The 19,367-nt window shown below is 56.4% G+C and overlaps 1 protein-coding gene across 5 annotated transcripts in view; it reads right to left on the bottom strand.

The window, feature by feature from the left end:
- Positions 1-19,367, bottom strand: part of ZMIZ1 (zinc finger MIZ-type containing 1) — a 240,815-nt gene that overhangs the window by 96,690 nt on the left and 124,758 nt on the right. For all 5 annotated transcript variants that reach the window (XM_069572535.1, XM_069572538.1, XM_069572537.1 and 2 more), the window contains 2 exons: positions 13,891-13,999; positions 7,422-7,535 (listed from right to left, as the gene is read on the bottom strand). In XM_069572535.1, the coding sequence (XP_069428636.1) occupies positions 7,422-7,535; positions 13,891-13,950 (174 nt within the window). In that variant the 5' untranslated portion in view covers positions 13,951-13,999. The remainder of the gene's footprint in view (positions 1-7,421; positions 7,536-13,890; positions 14,000-19,367) is intronic.

The following is a 19,367-nucleotide window of genomic DNA, read 5'->3' as shown; positions in this document are numbered from 1 at the left end:
GAACCCAGAGTGATGGATGCACCCTTTCACAGGTGAGGTGGGAACACTAAGGCAGGTCCTCAACATTAGGCAGAACTGGGACTCAAAGTGTCTTGTTCAGTCGCTCAGCAAACACTGATAAGCACCTCTCCCATGCCAGGCCTTGGGATCCCAGGCTTTGCCCTCGAGGTGGGCCTGACCCCGAAGCCCAGGACCTGCTCTTTCAAGGGCCCAAATTTGGCCTCATTCTGGGAGTTGGCAGGCGATGCTGTGCCACCATGATTGGCATGGCCCACGGCCAGGCTCCATCGCCCCAAATCTCCAACCCCCAGGAAGTCTCCCATGCCCGCCACCCCTCCCCCATCCCTCACTAAGGGATATCCACCACAGGATACTCGCCACTCTCGCTACTGCAAGAAGAGTCCCCACCCAGCAGCATCATCTTCTCCTGAGTCAGCCTACATCTGGAGAGAGGCACAGAAGTAGGACTCACCACCTCCCTGGAGCTCCAACTTGGAGCTGCCCAAATGGACTACTAAGAATACCCCAGAGTCACGCCTGGTGATCGCCAGCTCCGTGCCAAGCACCCTGCAGCGTCTCGGACCCTAGTCCCCAAACTGCAGGGCCGTCACGCTCAGCCTGGGGTCCATCGCCAGCGCCAAGCACTGGCCCCCCGCCAGGGGAGGCACCTGCGAAAGCACATCTCAGGTGAGACAGGGAGGTCCCACCTGTCTCCCCATGAACCTTGGAAGCATGTGCTGGAATGGGGAGAGGCAAGGGGCTGGGAGGCCGGTCAGTCCCGGCGGGGGTCCCTGCAGTGAGGGACAGGGTGCTTAGGATGGCTCACGAATGGCTCCGCAGGCTCACACCTGCCCACTCCCAGGTGCCCACCAGCCAGATCAACTCCCTCCTGCCCGCCTTCCTCATTAACAGCAGCCGAATTAGGTTTCCTTATTAAGAAGGAAGGACCTTGGAAAATGGAGTCGTTTTAGGAAGCAGCTGGGGTGGCTATGGCTGACTGGGAAAGGAGGGCTCCCAGATGGGGGGCTCACTCTGCCGAGAAAGGGAAGGCTCTATCACTGAGCCCCTAGAGACCACTGCTCCAGAGGCATTTCGAGGCCCTCCGAGGGTCTAGGCTGCAATGGAGTCTGGCCCTGCCCCGGCAGCCATTAGAAGAGAGCCCCATTATAGGCTTTAAGGGCTTTCCCGGTAGCTCAGCTGGTCAAGAATCTACCTGCAATGAAGGAGATCCCGGTTCGATTCCTGGGTCAGGAAGTCCTCTGGAGAAGGGATAGGCTACCCACTCCAGTATTCTTGGGTTTCCCTGGTGGCTCAGACGGTTAAGAATCTGCCTATAATATGGGAGATCTGGGTTTGATTCCTGGGTTAGGAAGGTCCCCTGGAGAAGGGGATGGCTACTCACTCCAGTATTCTTGCCTGGAGAATTCCATGGACAGAGGAGCCTGGTGGGCTACAGTCCATGGGGTCACAAAGAGTCGGACACGACTGAGTGACTTTCACTTCATTTCATAGGCTTTCTATTTTAGGGGTTCATCGCAAGAACCCTAGAGCTACAAAGTGTGGGAAAACCACTTTTCTTTGCCAACCCTCTCATTTAAAAACTGTGGACACTTGAGGCCCAGAGAGAGTGTCCTTGGTGCACCAGGAAGGAGCCAGTGGATCCCTCCTTCCAGGACCAGCATGATCTCCTGACCCTGCCTCCCCGCCTCCATCTCCAGGGAGCTCTCTGTGCAGGGAGGAAAAAGGACTTTCTCAGGTTCGAATGTTTGCTCAGCTTCTCTGCTGCACACAGAGCCCCTGGCGCAGGAATCTTCTGCCTCCCCAGGCCTCTTTCCCACGGGATCTATCTGCCCCTGCACTGCGGCTCTTATGCAACTCCGCCCAGCCCCCCACCCCCATCTGCCACTCACACACCACGTTCCAGAGTCTCCGAGCCACCTCAGGGCCAGCTATTCCTCACTGTTAGTCTCACTGTGCAGGCAGAAAAAATAGGGCCCCTAATCCTTTTTTTTGAAACATATATATATAATTATTATTATTTTTATATGGACCATCCTGTAACCCCTGAACTGGAAGGTGAAGTCCTTTTTATAAAATAATCAATTAATAAATTGAATCTTGGTTGTGCTGGGTCTTCGATGCCGCATGGGCTTTCTCCAGTTGTGGTGGGCGGGGGGCTCCCCTCTGGCTGTGGTGCGCAGGCTTCTCATTACGGTGGTTTCTCTTGTTGCGGAGTACGGGCTCTAGGCTCATGGGGTTCAACAACTGCAGCACGGGGGTCAGGTAGTTGTGGCGCCCTGGCATGCGGGATCCTTCTGGACCAGGGATCGAACCTGTGTCCTCTGCAACTGGCAGACAGATTCTTAACCACTGGACCACAGGGAAGTCCCTGGAAGGTGAAGTCTTACTGGACTGCCAGGGAAGGCCCCAAGACCACTAATTCTCTCTGGCCTGTTGAGTATTCCAGTTCTGGAGACAGACACTGTAGCGTAGGGAGAAGGGTCACTGCAGCTCAGATGATGACTACAGAGCCCTCATTGGTGGGCCAGCCTTGGGGTGGGTGTGAGTGAGCCTGGGCAGTTTGTTTGGACTAGTGCCTCAGGAAGGCTGCTGCTTGCGGGCTATGCTGACACCCTGGTGCAATAATGCTGGCCTCCATGAACGAGGGCTAAGTAAATGCTTTGTAGGCAGTGAGGTGCCAAATTCTCACAACAGTTCTATGGGGTGGTGTGGCTGTCTCTGTTTTACAGATGAGGAGTCTGAGGGTGAGAGAGCTAGGATGCTATGCCAGGCAGTCAGGCTGCAAAGCCTGGGTTCTTCCCACGAGAGGACTTCTTTTTCAACCCACAAAGGGTTAAGGCCATAACTCCCCATCTGCATTGAGAACCTTCAGGCTCTGGGTTGAGGGCAGAAAGGCAAAGGTCCCTCTGTTTGGCCAATACTGGCTGATCCTGTTGCTCTGGTTCCAAAAAGAGAAACTAGCTAGATTGAGCAAGAGGGGCCTGGTATTGGTATTGGTTCTAAGGGCTCCCCTGCAGGCCTGGAAGGCTCTGTCAGTAAGTCCCCCAAGCCCAGTATTCAGAAGGGTTATTGGCTCCAACAATTTCCTTTAATCAAGACACAGAGAGGGCGGGGCCTGGCTGAAGGTCACACAGCACAAGTGTGGCAGAGCAGGCTAAGCTGGACCCTGCGACCCTAGAATACTTCGTGCAGCCCGTCTTCCCTGGCCCAGCCTAAGGACCCCCTGAAGTCCCGTGAGGAGGGTCTGATTGTCAGTGGTAGGGAGAGTGGGCTCAGCTGAGTGGTCTCCTGTGGTGTTTCAGAGATGCCTGCTCCCACCGCACGAGTGTGAAGACCCCTCCGTGAAGAGCCTGTGGTGCGCGGCCGCGGCACCGCTGCCCTCTGCTGGCTGCCTCGGTCCGGTCAGCTTGGCCCAGCCTATGCGGTGCTTCCAAGGCTGACTGGTGTGACCTGGCTGGCTGAGACCTAGACCTTGGCGTGCTACAGGTCAGGCAGTCCAGTCCCTCAGGCCACAGAGCAAGAAAATTGAGGCCCAGAGGCAAGAGAACAGGCATGATCAAAGTCATATGGCAGTTACATTAGTCCTGCCATAAAGGACTGCGTTGCCTTTGAAAGCAGCAAGTCTCCTGGCTGTAAAACAGGACAGATTGTCTAGGGGATGCTAAAGAAGGGGTTCCTGCTCCCAGCTGGTGGCTGGGTTCTGTCATCCTATGAGGCAGTCACGGAAACTGGCCTTGCTCCAGTCCTGCTCCATCCTATACTGAGCAACCAAAGGCACGTGATTTAACCTCTCTGGGCCTCAGTTTCCTCATCTGTGGAATGGGTACAAAATCTCCTCTTTGCAAGGATGACAGCCAGGACCAGGCACACGCTCAATGAAGGCTGTCTGTGAACGTGCACCCACGACCTCAACTGTGAACACTTTGAGGCTGCGGGGACTCCCTCCCTGGAGGGATGGCAAGGGCTCTGCTGCTGTGCTCATGGGTTTTCTGTTTCTCTCTCCCATCTCCTCTCATGCCTGTCTCCCTTCTCCTGTGTCCTGACTGCCTCAGCCTTCTGTCTGTCCTCGAGCAGATCAAGCACATTGCCCCACAGGGGAGGAAGGAGAAGCAGGTCCAGAGAGGTCTGACTTTGAGAGGGACTCCCAGAGAGGACAGTCAGCCCTGCCGCTAAGGGGAGGGCCCGGGAAGGAGCTGGTCCAGAAGAGGAAGTGGTACCTGGGCTGACGTTCCTTGGGAGAGGTTGCAGGTCTGCATCCTGGGGTCAGAGGGCATGAAAGGGAGGGTGGGGTAGGGGACTGCCAGCAGCCCAAGGCTCTTCAACCCAGGGCCCTGCCCTGGTATGGCAAAAATGTGTCCAGTTATTGCCTGAGGCTAAGTGGTTTTTAATTTATATCCTCCAAGTAAGCCGAATCCAGAGGAAATTGTTTCCAGAGGTCACTGAGAGGGTGAGGGCAACCTGGAGGGCTCAGCTAGCCCTTGGGATGGGAAGGGGCGCAAGTGTGTCTGTGTGTGTGTGTAGCGGGGGACCCTGCCTAGACCCCTTGGAATCGCTCACCTGTCCCATCCCATCTCTCTCCCGGGGCACAGCTGGGTTGAGGACGCTCAAGGGATAGGAGGGCTGGCGGCAGGGCCCGGGGCTCTTGCGGGGGCAGCGGTCCCACCCTGGGACTGTAGCAAGCTGCTCCCCCAAATTCTGTTGCCTTGTTTGTAAAACAGGGGGTGATAAACCCTTCCCTGCCCTCTTGCAGGGTCTTCACAAGGGTGCAAGGAGATGATAACAGGGAGATACGTGGGCACTGAGGGTGTCTTCTATAAACCACTCCCCGCGCCCCCTGCCAGCCTTTCCTGCTGCAGGATTTATAGTGCTCCAAGCAACAGTCACACTCAGGTCTCCACCGCTGTGGCCAGTGGTCTGAGTCCCCTTTCTGGCTGAGTGGCAGGTTGGGAATGGGGTGGGGCTCAGAGCTGGCCATTCACCCAAGTGTGTGCCTTCATCCGGGGGCACAGCCGGCCCTGGGCTTTTGTCTACACAGCTTCCTGTGCCTGGGAAGCCATGGCCTCATCCCCCTTCAGTCAGATCCTACAGTTTTCCCTGGGCTTCCTCCTCCACGAAGACCTCCATAATCCCTCCATCCTACCCTCCAGGGATGCTCCCCTGCAGAGCTCTTGTCCTCACATAAATTATATCCCACCACTCACCTGCTGAAGACCCGCAAGGGCTCCCCACTGCCCTTCCCATCACATCCAGACTCTTCTCAGTCTGCAGCCTCGGGGTCAGCTGGTTTCCGCCCCCCTCTGACCTCTCTTGTACCCCTCTCCCACGCCTGTGATCCTGTCACCTGAGACTGTCATCAAGCCTCAGGGCCTTCGAACTCCCGAGTTCCCTCTGCTTGGACAAGCCTTCCCTCCCGTCTTCCCAGGCAGACTCCTTTTTGCTCTTTGGGTTGCATTGCCTCAAGACACTTTCTGATCACCATCCTGCTCCCTCTTACAGGGCGCTGGGGTACATCCTTAACTTACTCCTTCATGGGCCTTAGTGTCAGCCTCTCCCACAGAAAGCTAAGCTGCTTGCGAGAGGCCCACGCTGCTCACTGCACGCCCCTCCAGGGCTGAGTGTGGACTTGTGAATATTTGCTGAATGAATAGATAAATGACAGGGCCGTGGTGGGGCCAGTTACTGGTCATTTCATGCCCACCTGTCCAGCCACCTGACCGAGGCCATCACTGGCTTCAGCCTTAGGTCCCTGCATTCTCGAAAGGTCAAGCTCGGGGCAGGGAGCATGGCAGCCCTACCCCCTCCCTTCCTCACGACTACCAGCAGCTGGGAGTAACATCTGGCCCTGCCCTTGGGGCTTAGCCTGAGCCAGGATCCCACAAAGAGGATTAAGGGAGCTGGGTGAGGGAGGGGCAGCCCAGGGGATGGAGGATGAGGAAGGCTGGGAAGTGCAGGCGGTTTGGCCCAGTGGCCCTGAGGAAGCCAGATGGTGTCAGCTTCGGACAAATGCAGAAACCTTGGGAAGGTCTCGGTTGCATCCCTGCTTGGCATCCCTAAAGGCCAGGAATATCCCCTCTAGAGATGGACGGGTCCCGACCTGAATCCCAGGTCCACTTCTAACTGGCTGTGTGAACCTGGGAAGGTACCCCCCACTTCTCAGCTCCCTCCTCTATACAGTGAGGATGAAGGCAGGACCAGTCTGCTCTGAGGACCCGCGGAGAAGGCACATCCCGGGGCCAAGCTCAGTGTCGGGCATGGAGGAGGGGCTCTGCAGGGACGGCCTTTCGCCTCTCTCCTGTCTGGAGGTTTTTTCAGAAAACGTGGTGGCCTTGGGTTGTACCCACTGTTCCTGCCTGACGAGGCGTACATCTTGGCCCTTCCTCCCCAAGCGCTGGGGTAGCCGGGCTCCCCGGCAATCTGTTTACCCACATTCCCTTCAAAGCTGACTCTGGACGGTCTGAGCAGCTGTCCCCACTGGCCGCAGAGGTGCCCTCACATATATGGATACAGGCCACGTGGCTGGGGACAATCAAAGCTTTGAGCTCCTTCCACGTGGCTGTCAGCCAGCGGGCTCCTAAGCTTGGCAAATCAAACTGCTAGCTCTGGGCCTGGCCTCTGCCCAGCTTGGATCCTAGACCCTTACCAGGATGAGTTAATTTCAGTTTCCTGGATTCTGCCGCACATCTGGGCACTGGCACATTCTGCTCCATGTGCTTAGGACATTCTTGCTATCCTCAGGGGCTTGTGCAGGTTATCAGACTCCTACAGACGTATCAGTGGCGCTTTTCCTGTTTTCTGCAACCTGCCCCACCACCAAGATGGGTAACACTTCCCTTCTCTGAGTTCCCTCCACCTTATCATGATCTCCTCAGCCGTCTCTTCCCACAGCTATCTCCGCATTGAAGAGGGAATCAGGCTTGGCAAGGTGTTTCCCATCTTCAGTTTCCCAGGACTTAGCAGAGGGGATTGTGCATGATAAGTGGGAGATCAGTGTTTATTTGGATAGATGGATGGATGTAATAGAAGCTCAATAAATGCTTATGTGAATGAATAGATGAGTGGGCGACTGTAAAAAGAGCTCAACAGATGTTTACCGAAGTGAATGAATGAATGGGTAAAAAAGAGGGTTGAAAACCTTCAAGAGTCTCTCTGCTTTATGTATGATGGAACATTTACTCTCATAAGTTTGGAACTCTTCAAAGTAGGATCGTGTCTTTCTCATCAAGTGTAAAGAATGCACGTAACCCTGAGAAATGTGTCTCCCCATCAGACTAGATTCCCTGCAGGTGTATGCCTGTCAGGGGTACATACAGACGGGTCTTCCCCTCCAGCTGCAGCCCAGCACATGAGTCCCCAGCCATCCTCCCTGGGTGCAGGCACAGGCCCGGAGGATGCAGACTCACCGTCAAACAGCCCATCAGGCTCTGCTCAAAGGGCCGCTGGAAGGCTCGCGGGTCTCCGCACCAGTCCAGCAACTCCGTGGCAGCATTGTGGAAGTTGGCGGGGTTCTGTAAGTGCTGTGGGAGAGAGAGAGGAGGCAGCGTGAGGCTCCAGCAGTGAGGCCAGTGCAGTGGGAGGGAGTCCGGGGCAGCAAAGACCCCAGGTTTCCCTGGGGAGGAGACCCACAGAATGGGGCAGGCCAGGATTAATGAGTTCTCTTAAACTCCTCATTCACTTTCCCCCTGAATCTCCACTCCAGCCTACTTTCTGATGGGATGTGAATTGTGGCCCCATTGCAAAGATGGAAAAACTGAGGTCTAGAAAAGGGCAATGACGTTAGATATTAAAATGTTTTCTGGATGCTGGCAGCGGGGGTTAGGAAGCCCTGTAGGGTTCAAGAGGGTGGTGTGTGGCTCCCATCCTTGGAGCTGGTTCTCCCTGAGTCAGGACAGACTGGCCCTGGAGATTCCTTATTGATGAGCACCCCCCACCCCCACCCCCTGCCTCGCAAACCACCACCATCACCACAGCCCAGGTCTGCATGCCACCTGCTCTGGCTCCAGCAAGCCCTGCTGGAGCCAAATAGCAGAAGCAGGGGGCAGAGAAAGAGGCCTCCAGGCCACACTCAGCTGGGAAGGCACACTCAAGCACAACGCGCCCAGGTGATTGTCACGTCGTGATGAGGTGCCTGTGGCTCGGCCATTCCTGTTCCCCACACCTGGGATTCCTGGGCTCAGGGATGCTGGCGTCGCTGGGAGGGGACCCTGCCCGAGCTCAGGCCCCACCCAGTTATGGGGTCTAAGTCGACAGAGGCTGAATTCTGGTGCCAAGGCTTCTAGACTCTGCTTCAGAGCCAGGCCATGGGGCTGAAGAGGGGGAGGGGCTGCTGAGGCTATTCCTTCCTTCCTTAACACTCATCCGAGTCTTCCTAGGCCAGGCTGAGTTAGGCATGGAGTCCAGGGTAACGGAGCATGTTGGGGCAGAGTTGGAACTTCAGGGCTGAATGTGACTCCCTGTGAGGTCTCCAGCAGGACAGGCAGAAGGTGTCCACAGGGGCTGGAGTAGAAACCAGCTGCAAAGGGGATCCCCACGTCCTTGGTGCTGGGAGAGACTGGGAGCAGCAGCTGCCCTCGGACCAGTGACTCGCTCCCACCCTGCAGTGAAGGTCTGCCTTGGAGCCAAGGCCGGGAGGGGTCTTAGGAGCTGCCAGGTCCCAGAACTGCATGGCGAGCATGATGTGCTGGGGGAGCCCCTCTGGAGCTGGGGCCCTGGAGTCACACCGTCTTCACCCACAACTACCTACTGACCTAGGGCATCCCCTCCCCTCTCGGAGCCTCAGTCACCCTACCTGTAAAATGGGGATGGCAGATCATGGCTTAGTGGTGGGGATTTTTGTTTCCTTTAGAGTTCCGTGATTGCTATTACAATGTGGTTTATGAAAGACCAGATTTAAAAACGGATGGAGGAAAGAGAAACGCATCAGAGTATTCTCCCTCCATGGGAGCGAAGGGACAGGGAGAGGTGAAGGGGAGAAAGAGGGCAGGTGTGCAAGCCCTCTGTCACAGGGCCGTGGTGAAGATTAAACAAGAGGAGGCTTACACGGCCCCTGGCAGAGCGCCTGGCACGTGGGGCTGCCCTTGGCCCTGACTCTCTTCCAAAGGCTCCTCTGGAGGTGCAGCTGCACTCGGCACCTCCTGCCCTGGCTACACATACACACACATGCATGCATTCGCGCACACACACACACACGGCTCTTTCTGCAGACAGAGCTCATTGCACATGAAGATAGGAGGATGTCCATGGCTAGAAGCAGACCCTCTGAGCAGGCAGCAGTAGGCCCTCTGACTCCTGTGTCCTCTCTAAAACCTGCCCCCTCCAAGGCCATGGGCAGCATCTGGTCTCCGCGTGGAAAGCCATGCAAATCGGTTAATCCCCTGCCCAGCAGCCTCCCTCTGCTAACCAAGTTATTCCGTTTATTTACGTGATGTCACACCCAATTAACAGGGTCAGCAACCACCGCATGGTGCTCTCAGAGTTGCCCACCCACAGCATCCCATCTTTGACATCCCTTTTTGGGGCTTTAGGCTTGCAAGGGGTCTCCAAGACCAGTCTCATGGGTCCAGTTTTGCTTTGGCCCCAAGCAACCAGCCTTCCATATCTGGCCAGCCCACCTCTGAGCTTCTCTACTCTCGCCCTAGCCAGTTCATGAGGTCTTTGGTTTGGGCTATGGGAGGTGACTCGTGGGTGCAACTCAGTGGTACAAAAGACCTCAGGCATCCCATTTGGTAGCTACTGCCCAGCGGCTGTGTGGCCTTGGCCAAACCTCCACCCCCTCTGTGCTTCTGTCGTCCATTTAGAGACTCTGAGGTGGCCAAAGGATGCAGTGAAATGAAGAGGACCCCATCTCAGCCACTGAGCCTCACAGCCCTGGCTGTATTCTTGAGATTCAGATCTCTCTTCTGCAAAATGGGGTGGGGACAGCACGCAGGGCTGTGCAAGGCGTAGAAACAACATCCGTAACGGCATTCCCATTACAGAGCAGGTGTCAGGCAAGACTGTTATTGCTTGGTACACTAGGACCTCTCTATGGCTTCTCGTTTCTCCTACAAACTCCTCCAGAAAAGAGTTAGTGCCCCCTTCATCTCCAGAACCCCCCAAACTCGCATGAGGCCAGGCCCATGCAGAAATGGTTTGTGAGCAGTTAGCTGTCCAAGGCATGCTATGTGTCCAGAGCAGACCAGCAATCGGTTAGCTTCAGACTAGGTCCCCAGTGGTACCTGGAGGGGCCAGGACTGGGTGGGGTGAGCTTGGCCACTCCTTCATGATCTGGGGATGGGAGTACAGATGTGAATCACACACAGAGTCCTCCCTGGCTGCGGCTGTTACTGGATGCTAATACCCACCCCCAACACACACCAGGAATCCAGGTCATCTCTGTAATTCCTCAGAAGACCTTCCTGGGCTATATCCACTGGCCACTGAGTCTCTTGGAGCAGGAGCTGGGGATACCAGTGCCCAGATGAAGTGATGAATGCATCTTATCAATTCATCTGTGACTCAAATGACCCATCCATCCATCTACCCATCCATCCATCCCAAAATGAATCAGTTCATCCATGCATCCATCCACGTGTCCACCTACCCATTCATCCATTCCCTACTTTATCCATCACTCGTCCATCCATTCATCTACCTGCTTATCTTTCATTCCATCCAGAGTTTATCCAACCACCCACTTATCCGTTCATTCATCATTTCTTTATCCATCCATCATTTATATCCACCCACCATCCACTCACCTAACTGCCTATCCCTGTGTCCACCCATCTATCCATCCATCCATCCCTTAGCTACTGATCTGTGAGTACCCACCCCAACCTCATTCTTCCCCAACCTACTTAGGCCCCACCCTGGCCTGGACTCTGTTGCCGTACGATGAATACAGCTCATCCTCTGCCCCTGAGGAACTCAGGCTGGAGGGAGACCTGATGCACACCCTGCGGGGCTCATAGCTTAAGGGAGAAAGAGCAGGATGGCAGCGGTAACTGGGTGCCCAGGGAGCACCAGGGCTCAGGAAGGGGAAGTGCAGAGACTCAAAAGAGCACCTGAGGTTCGGGGAGGCTGCTGTGCAGGAATTAGTTGATTGGCATGGCTTTGCACGTGGAGCCCAGATGTGCCTGTGGGGACAGTTTAGGGCATGTCCTAGAGAGGGCACCCGTTCTCCCAGCACCTGAAGCTGAGAAAGCAGAAAGGCAGCTGAGCCAGAGGTCTGGAGAGAGGACGGACAGACGGCTGGGTGCTCGGGGGCTGGCAAGTGCCAGCAGTGGTGAGAACCAGGGCGGGTGGACAGGGAGGGCTGCGCTGTAAGTCAGGCAGGGTGGAGAGTCAGAGGCTCTGAGGCCCCGATGGGAGCCGCAGCTCCACCAGCCAGAGGGAGGCACAGCCAAAGCATGCATCATCCTCAGAACATGCAGACCTTTCTCTTCTGATCAGTCTATGGGATGTCTGAGAATCAACAGTCTTCAGTCACCACGGCTGCCCTCTGGGGCAGCTGAGGAGCAGACAGACATCAGCGCTGAGCTGTGTCTGACTGGAGATGCGGGAGCAGCGTGGAGGATGCAGGGAGCTCTGGACAGCCCAGGGCATCTGGACAGCCTGCTCACCCTCACAGAGGAGCCACAGTCTGGCCCAAGCACAGAGCTATATAGTGCGTTGGTTTGTGTGTGTGCGCACGTGCAGACGTGTGTGGGGGGGTAGGTCAGGCGAGGACAGCGGAGGCAACCCCTGGCTTTTAAGCAGATCCAGGACCCAATGGCTGGGCTTGCATCACGATGCCCATTTACAGACGATGGGAGATGAAGTGGCAACTTAATCAAGGTCAGGAAACCAGCGAGTGGTGGAAGGGAGACTCAGGCTTACTGACTGGTGAATCTGAGCCCGTGTGCCACGCTTGGAGAGGCTGCTCCTGGGTGGGCTCTGGCCCCTGCTGGACCCCTGGGTGGCCCAGGGGGTAAAGGGCTCCCTGATTCTTGCAGGGAATCAGATGCAGGGAGAAAAGTCAAGTTGTGAGTAGGTTGTAGGGGGAGCTGTTTGCCCAGCAGCACATAGAGGGCTCGGGCACAGGGGCTTGACTGTATTACTGGGGGTGGAGCCACTGACAGCTGATCCCTCCTGGGCGGGAGAAACTGGGTCAAAGGCAGAGCTGGGAGAGAGCCCCATGGAGCCTAGAGGAGGAGGAGAAGGAGGAGGAGGGACGGGCAGGGGAGGAGGAGCCCATCGTCTGGTTTCTATTCTGTGACCGTGAACAGAGGCGTAATTGGCGTTTGGGAGAGCTGTTCGGCTGAGTTCAATCTGTAACAAGTCGTCTTCAATTTCCTCTCCGCAGACCCAGGGCCCAGGCTTCCGAGATTGCTCTGCTTGATGCTAATGAGAGGACACACATCCCTCATTCCCGCCGACTAGCCTCAGTTCCACTGGGCCCTGGGGATCGGGGAGGGCAGGCAGGGTGGGGGTGGGGCTGTGAGCTCTGCCCCTGCCTCCCCTGGGGGGTCCTGAGGCTGAAGGCCTACACTGGCTCCCTAAACTGCCAGCTAAGCCCACCTAAGCCAGGGGCCTCTCCCCAGCACTCCCCTCCCCTAAGACATCCCTGTCACTGAGACACCAACGACAACGCTCCCCACCACAATTAGCAGATCATCTGCCACCAGGCCAGGCTGCACGCTCCGCTTGTAATGTCCTCAGAGCACCCTATGAGGATGGCCTTACTGGACCCACTTGACACAGAAAACTGAGGCTCAGAGAAACAGAGGGCCAGGCCTGATCTCAGCGACCACACTGTGGGTACACGGAGGAGTGAGGATTTGGCCTCGGGTCTGTTTGATGTCAAAGTCTCTACTCCTTCGCTCTATCTCCTCTTTCCTGGAGTAAAATATCACCAGAGTCTGTGCACGGACATGCTGCCTTTGGCTTCCGGGAGGCTGAGCCCAGAGGGAGGGCGCATCACTCCTGATCACCACTGGGGGGCGCCTGCCTGCCCAGGCTCAACCAGGCTTCTTAAAGTGGGGACTTCTGAGCCCACTGTGAAGGATTCCTACGTCTGAATAATCCAGACAGAGAGCGTGTGTGCGTGCTAAGTCGCTTCAGTCGTGTCCGACTCTGTGGGACCCCATGGATTGTATCCCGCCACGCTCCTCTGTCCATGGGATTCTCCAGGCAAGAATACCAGAGTGGGCTGCCATGCCCTCTTTCAGGGGATCTTCCCTACCCAGGGATCAAACCCGTCTCTTTTGCCTCCGCATCTGGAGGTGGGTTCTCACCACTAGTCACCTGGGAAGCCCTGGCAGGCACATCACCCCTAATGCTTGGTGTGAGCACAGGCAGCGGGGGGCGGGGGGGGGGACTTGCACCCTCGGGGACGAGGCTCTCCCTGCACCAGCGGGGCTGTACTCTGTGACTTCAGGCAACAACTCTTCCCCATTCTGTGCCTCGGTTTCTTTTTCTGTAAGATGATTGATTTTCCAAGACCTTTCCTTTTCTATTTCTTTACAAAGAGCCACTAGAGCAGACAGGCGGGGAGCTTGGGTCTGGGAGAGACATTAGGCACTTTATTGCATCCTCAAAACAACCCAGAGAGCACAGCAGAGCCCAGAGAGGGCATGACACTGCTTCAAAGTCACACAGCTGGGAAGGGCAGGGAAGGGATGAGACGGAGCTGGCACTTGAACTCAGCGGAGTGATTCGAATGTGAGACTGGTCCACGCCAGTTCTCACGAGGTGGGTGGTCGGGGAGCCTCAAGCAGTCGGCCCTTGCTGACCCTCACCTCCACCCAGCATCCCAGGCGCTTACCACACAGTGCCCACCAGCGCCCCCTCTGCTCTGCCCGCCTCGGTGCCCTGCCCTTGCGGGCGGCAGGAGCCCGGCTGCACACCCACCTGCTTGATGCACTGCAGCCGGTCGTTGGTCTGTTGGATGTGCCTGTCCATAGAATTCATTCTGGCCGTTTCGCTGGGCTCTACCCGAGAGCCATGAACGGCGTCCAGCCTGTGAAGACAGAGGACAGTGGGTGTCACCGGGGCTGCGCCAGGCCCGCCGGCCTCTGCCCCGGGGCAGCCCTGGGCCGGGAGGAGGAGCTACGCCCGTGGCTGCGCAACCTTTCTCCAGGCTCAGCGCTGGGCTCGGGGCAGGAGGCGTTCCTGGGTGTTCCTCGTGGGTGGCTCGTGTGAGCACTGGGCAGGCATGGCCACCGTGCTTGTCTACACACACGCGTGTGTTGGGTGGCGATGGCGGCAACGGCAGCCCCATCTTCGGGTTCTTGCTGCGGGACTTAGGCCGCTTGCCGGGGCTGTGTGTGCACGTGTGTGCCGAGATCGCCCCGTGGGACAGCCTGACTGCGCATGTGTCGTTTAAGGCACCAATCCTGCCGTGGGTGCCCTCCCCGCGTCTCCCATGCCTTGGAGTCTACAAACCACCATTTTATGTTTCCCCTTTGCTCTCCCAGGAAAGAAAGAGGGTAGGCAGCCATCAGCACCACTTCCCTTTTCCAAACAAGAAGACTGAGGTTCAGAGAGGAAGGGAGTTACCCCGGGTGGCACAGGGAGCCCGACTCGGGCCCTGGGACTCTGACTGCCAGTTCCTGGCCGAGTGGACGGGGCACAGGCTCACTCTTCCTGAATGATGCTGGGGCTGGGGCAGGTGAGCGTGTGTGTGACGAGGTCCCCTCAGTTCTGCAAAGCCCGTGGAGCCCCCAGGCTTCTCCAGGGAGGCCATGAGCGCGAAGGCAGAGATGGAGGAGAGGCAGACAGATGGAGAGAGGTTCAGCTCTGGCCCTCCCCCTGCTCAGGAGTCCGGGTTCCCAGGCCTCAGCAGAAGTCTGCTCCTCACTGGCTGTTTGTCCCCTCATAACCCCGGGGCATTTCTGGCTGCAGACACAGGGGACTCAGCAGAGGTTCCCCCACCCCTGGCCTTCGCTGCTATCCCAAAACCTGCCCCCCGAAGGCCTCTCTTCTCTGGCCATGTCACCAAACGTCCCATCCACCAAGCACTTGCTGTGTACTGGGCCCTTGCATTCTCTCCTCAACTCCTCATACCCGCTCTGTAAGATCAGAATTGTCTGCATTTTACAGATGAGGAAACTGAGGTCTGAGATCTCCCGTGGCAAGTGGCGGTTTGGACTGTGTGTCTGCCTGTCTGGACTGTGTGTCTGCCTGTCTGCTCCCAGGTCCTGTCTCTCTGCCCCGACCCTGGTTCAGGAAGCCGATCGTCTGCCTGACTGCAGCCTTGGGAAGAAGGCCCTGTTCCTCTTCCAAGGAGCTCTTCACTGCACAGCTCTTCTCAAGCACTTCTTATTGTTCCATTTGTGCTTGAAAAGGCGACTCATTGGCGTGGTTCAAAAATCACAGGGGTCCAGGGTCATGCTGGCCTTGTCCCCTGCCCCCAGGGACCCTTCTGGAGAGAACCAGTGTCATCTGTCTCCTTCTGAAGGACTCAGAGAAGCAAATATCTATGTGTACTATCCTCTGCCACCCCTTAAAACACATAAAATGATAGCATTCTGCACACACTCTCCGGACCTTGCTATTTTCCTCTTAACGATATCTCAAAGTGTATTCCACATCAAGACATAAAGAGCCTTTTCATTTTTTAATGGCTGCACAGCATCCCAGGCACTGATGAGTTATTTATCCAACTGCCATCTGAACATCCACCCCGGCCAGGTGCTGTTCTAAGGCCTGAGGCCCTAGCCAAGGCCCTTCTGCTCCAGGGGCTCACCCTCTAGCCCAAGATGAGGCCTGCACTATCCCCAGATTTCTTCACTGCAAACAGTGCCAGAGTTTTATGTCGGCCACATCATCATGTGTGAATTAATCTAGAGGACACACTCCTGGAAGTGGGGCTTCTGGGTCATTTGGGCATCTGTACTTTGATCAGTGCTTGCTGGGTTCATCTTATCTTGTAGCTCTCCAGCAAAAATGTAAAAATGGGGGTGGCATCCCCACATTGATCTCCTGCACCCTCGCTCTGCCAGCGCCCTTCCTAGCACACATTTACACACCCAGATATGCAGCTTCTCCACCACTTATCCATCTGGATGCTTGTCTGCCCATCCGTCCGCCCATCCATCCACCCACCCCATCCATCCTTATTCTCCGCTTGTCCATCCTTGCATGCTTCCAACTCACCCAGCAAATACTTGTCAACATCTTATACTGTGCTAACTCTATGGAACATGGTGAGGTGAAAATGGAATCCTTTTCTTGAGCTCATGGGACTCTTGGTCCAAGCCTGTATCTACTCCACGTCACCTTTTATATGACTGGTGAACTCTTCTTATGTCAAGGACATGCTGGTCTGGGCACTAGGCAAAGACATGGTTACTATATCCTCACTTTACAGATGAGGAAACTGAGGCTCGAAGGTGCTCCCTCAAGCACCACATGGTACCCAAAGAGCTGGGCCTTTCCAGCCCCCACCCAGGGCACGAGCGAACACTGGTTGCCAGGGTCCCCGTTACAGACTGCTGTTTCCACAGCTAGCAGGGCAGGGGTGCTGAGCCAAAGTGCCCCATTAAAAAGGAGGAGTCTGAAGGGAAGTCAGAGGAAACCCCAGGCCTGTGCAGACCTCAACCCCCTGCCCACAGGCAGCAGCCAACCAGGACAAAAGGCCTGCGCCGGCCCATGTGGCCAGCAGGGGGTGCTGTTGATGAAGATAACTGCCCGGGGGGTTAGGAATTGGAACTGTGGAAATTTGGTGAGGGATCGCAGATGGTAAAAGCGTCTGCCTATAATCCGGGAGACCTGGGTTCAATCCCTGGGTCGGGAAGATCTCCTGGAGAAGGAAATGGCAACCCACTCCAGTATTCTTGCCTGCAAAATCCCATGGACAGAAGAGCCTGGTGGGGCTCTTCACAAAGAGTCGGACACGACTGAGTGACTTCACTTTCACTCTAGGTGGCCTCGCAACAGTCTCTAGGTAGGAACTTTTCCCAGGATGGGCACAGCATTTTGTTTATAGAGTCAGAGGCCTAGCGGGGTCTTGATAAGCGCCTGTAGAATGACTGGGGGCTCCAGCCCACCCACGGCAGCCCCAAGCAGGCACCAAACCCACCAAGACAGCCACCTGGGGGGCCAGAGGCTGTCCTTCCCTGTTGAGTCGCAAGCAGGGGGCCACAGGCTTCCCCTGAGGAAGGCAAACAATAAAGGGGAGAGAGCCTGTCCAAGTTTGGGTCTGTCTCTGCACTGACTCTTGCCCTGTACCATCTGGAGGCCTGTCTGATCTGAGACAGCGCCTGGATTCAAAGATGCTCAGGATGTCACTGACCAAAGCTGCCTTGAGTTCCTCCACCACCTCGAGTTCAGCTGGTTTTATTCTTGGGGGGCCTGCGGCCCACCTGGATTCAAAGATGCTCAGAATGTCACTGACCAAAGCTGCCTTGAGTTCCTCCACCACCTCGAGTTCAGCTGGTTTTATTCTTGGGGGCCTTTAGACACAGGGGGCGTGTCTAAAGCCACACAGCACCTCTGAGCTAGAGCGAGATCCCAGGGGGCTTTACTCCCAGGCCAGGGCTCCGTGTTGTAGGAACCAAGACATGAATGGCTGGGCCTGGGACACCTGTGAGACCCAGAGGGTTGACAGGAGAGACACCACACGTCCCAGGGACAACTGCAAGTCATGTATGTCTCAATCTATGAAAGAACAAAATGTCCAGTTGATTAAGGAGACACTCACAGGCGAGGTGACACTTGTAAGCCGCCAAGATCGGCGGAAAATTGGGGCTGTTAACACCCGGAATGGATGGGCTGGTGCTGCCGGCCCATGAAGGAAGAGGGCCAAGGCCTAGAAGGCTAGAGATCACAGACACGAGGAGAAGAGGGGTGCTGAAGGAGGCATGGGAACGGTGGCTCCCTGAGGGGCAGTGTGAGATTTCCCATTAGTTCTGCACCTGCTGTGTTCAGGCTCTAGGCCAGGCCCTGTGCACTGCTAATTCACTTAATCCTAAAAGGTTCAGAGAGATGAAGTGACTTTCCCAGGGTCACACAGCTGGGACGGTGTTGGGCTGATTCAAACCCTCCGCTTTCCAATCCTCCAAGACTGGAGGTCGGAGACTCCTGGAAGTCCCCACCCAAGACTGTGCCTGAGCCCAGAAAGATGCGCCCCTGGAACCTGTCCACACCCATCCACTTGCTTCCAAGGCCATCCCAGTGCCGCTGGGCTCCCTGCATGCTGGCCGGTGCGGGAAAGTGGGAGTGCTCAGCGGCCAGCAGAGGTCGCCCTCCACCACAGGAGCGCTGCTGGGCTTGGCTGCTGCCTCCCTCCTTCCAGCTTGGACACCTCTAAGCCTTTACGAGTCGCTACAAATCCTCAGTGGCGGCTGTAACTCCAGCACCCACTGCGGCCAGGCTCCCTCCCAGCTGGAGATCACTGGTGGCCAGGTCCTGGGTGTACCCATGCCTTGGCCCTTCCTGCCATCTGTTTGCCTCCGAATGGAGAGTGGGCTCAGGCGGTCCACCCCTGTGGTGCCGGGTCCTCTGTCCTGGTCTGAGCAGCCCCCAGCCAGCAGGGGATGCAAGGCTAGTCAGTGTGGGAGCTTGGAGGCAGCCCAGCTCTGCCACCCTCCTTGGTTTTCCCATCTGTAAAACAAAGCCTAGCTGGCTGCTGGCGGCTCTTCAAACTCAACATCTTAGAATTTTGGTGTCAGGAGCTCCAGCTGTTTGGAAAACGCCATCTCAACAAGTGTAAGATGGCTTGACTCTAGAATCGCAAAGGCTGTCTCAAGGCAGGCCTGCGGGGAGCCTGCTGGCCCAGGAAACTCTGGGGGTGGGCTGGTCACTGCTCCAGGGTCACCTCAGACCTCAGATGCGTCCCCTTTCTCTGTGACACGCTTTTCCTTGAAGCTAATGCTCGACTTGACTTAAATGCGTGTAGGTAGGTTTTCCAATGGTGACATCTGGGTTAGCTTCCCAACTCACAGGGGAGTGCTTGAAAGGGCCAAGCTTTCATTTCGCACGACTCACCACTAGTAGGGGAGTTCGGGTGAGTCCGGCCTCAGGGGAGCTCAGCACAGAAGATGCGCTCAAGGAAAGCTTGCTGCCCTCAGGCAAGTAGGGCGGCTCAGAGAGTAGACTGTGGAGAACTGGAAAGGGCGCCTGGGGACCACATGTCCTGGTGGGATGGTAGGCAGGGGCGGAGAGAGGGGATGGACACAGGGGAAGAAGGATGAGTGGGACTGGAACCCACCTTGCGGGGCCTAAGGAGAGACCTGGGCCACCTCCTGGCTCCCTGGCAGATTCTCACCTGGTCTAAAATGCTGGAGGAGGCACATGGCCCTCATAGGCTCCTCCTTAGAAATACTGAGTTGCTCTAATCTGCTCCATGGAAAGTGCGGCCCTGGAACCTTGGAGGCAGCTCCCTA

Source organism: Ovis canadensis, chromosome 25 (genome assembly GCF_042477335.2).
Source record: "Ovis canadensis isolate MfBH-ARS-UI-01 breed Bighorn chromosome 25, ARS-UI_OviCan_v2, whole genome shotgun sequence".
NCBI classification, from domain to species: domain Eukaryota; kingdom Metazoa; phylum Chordata; class Mammalia; order Artiodactyla; family Bovidae; genus Ovis; species Ovis canadensis.
This window is presented reverse-complemented; position numbering and strand designations above follow the sequence as displayed.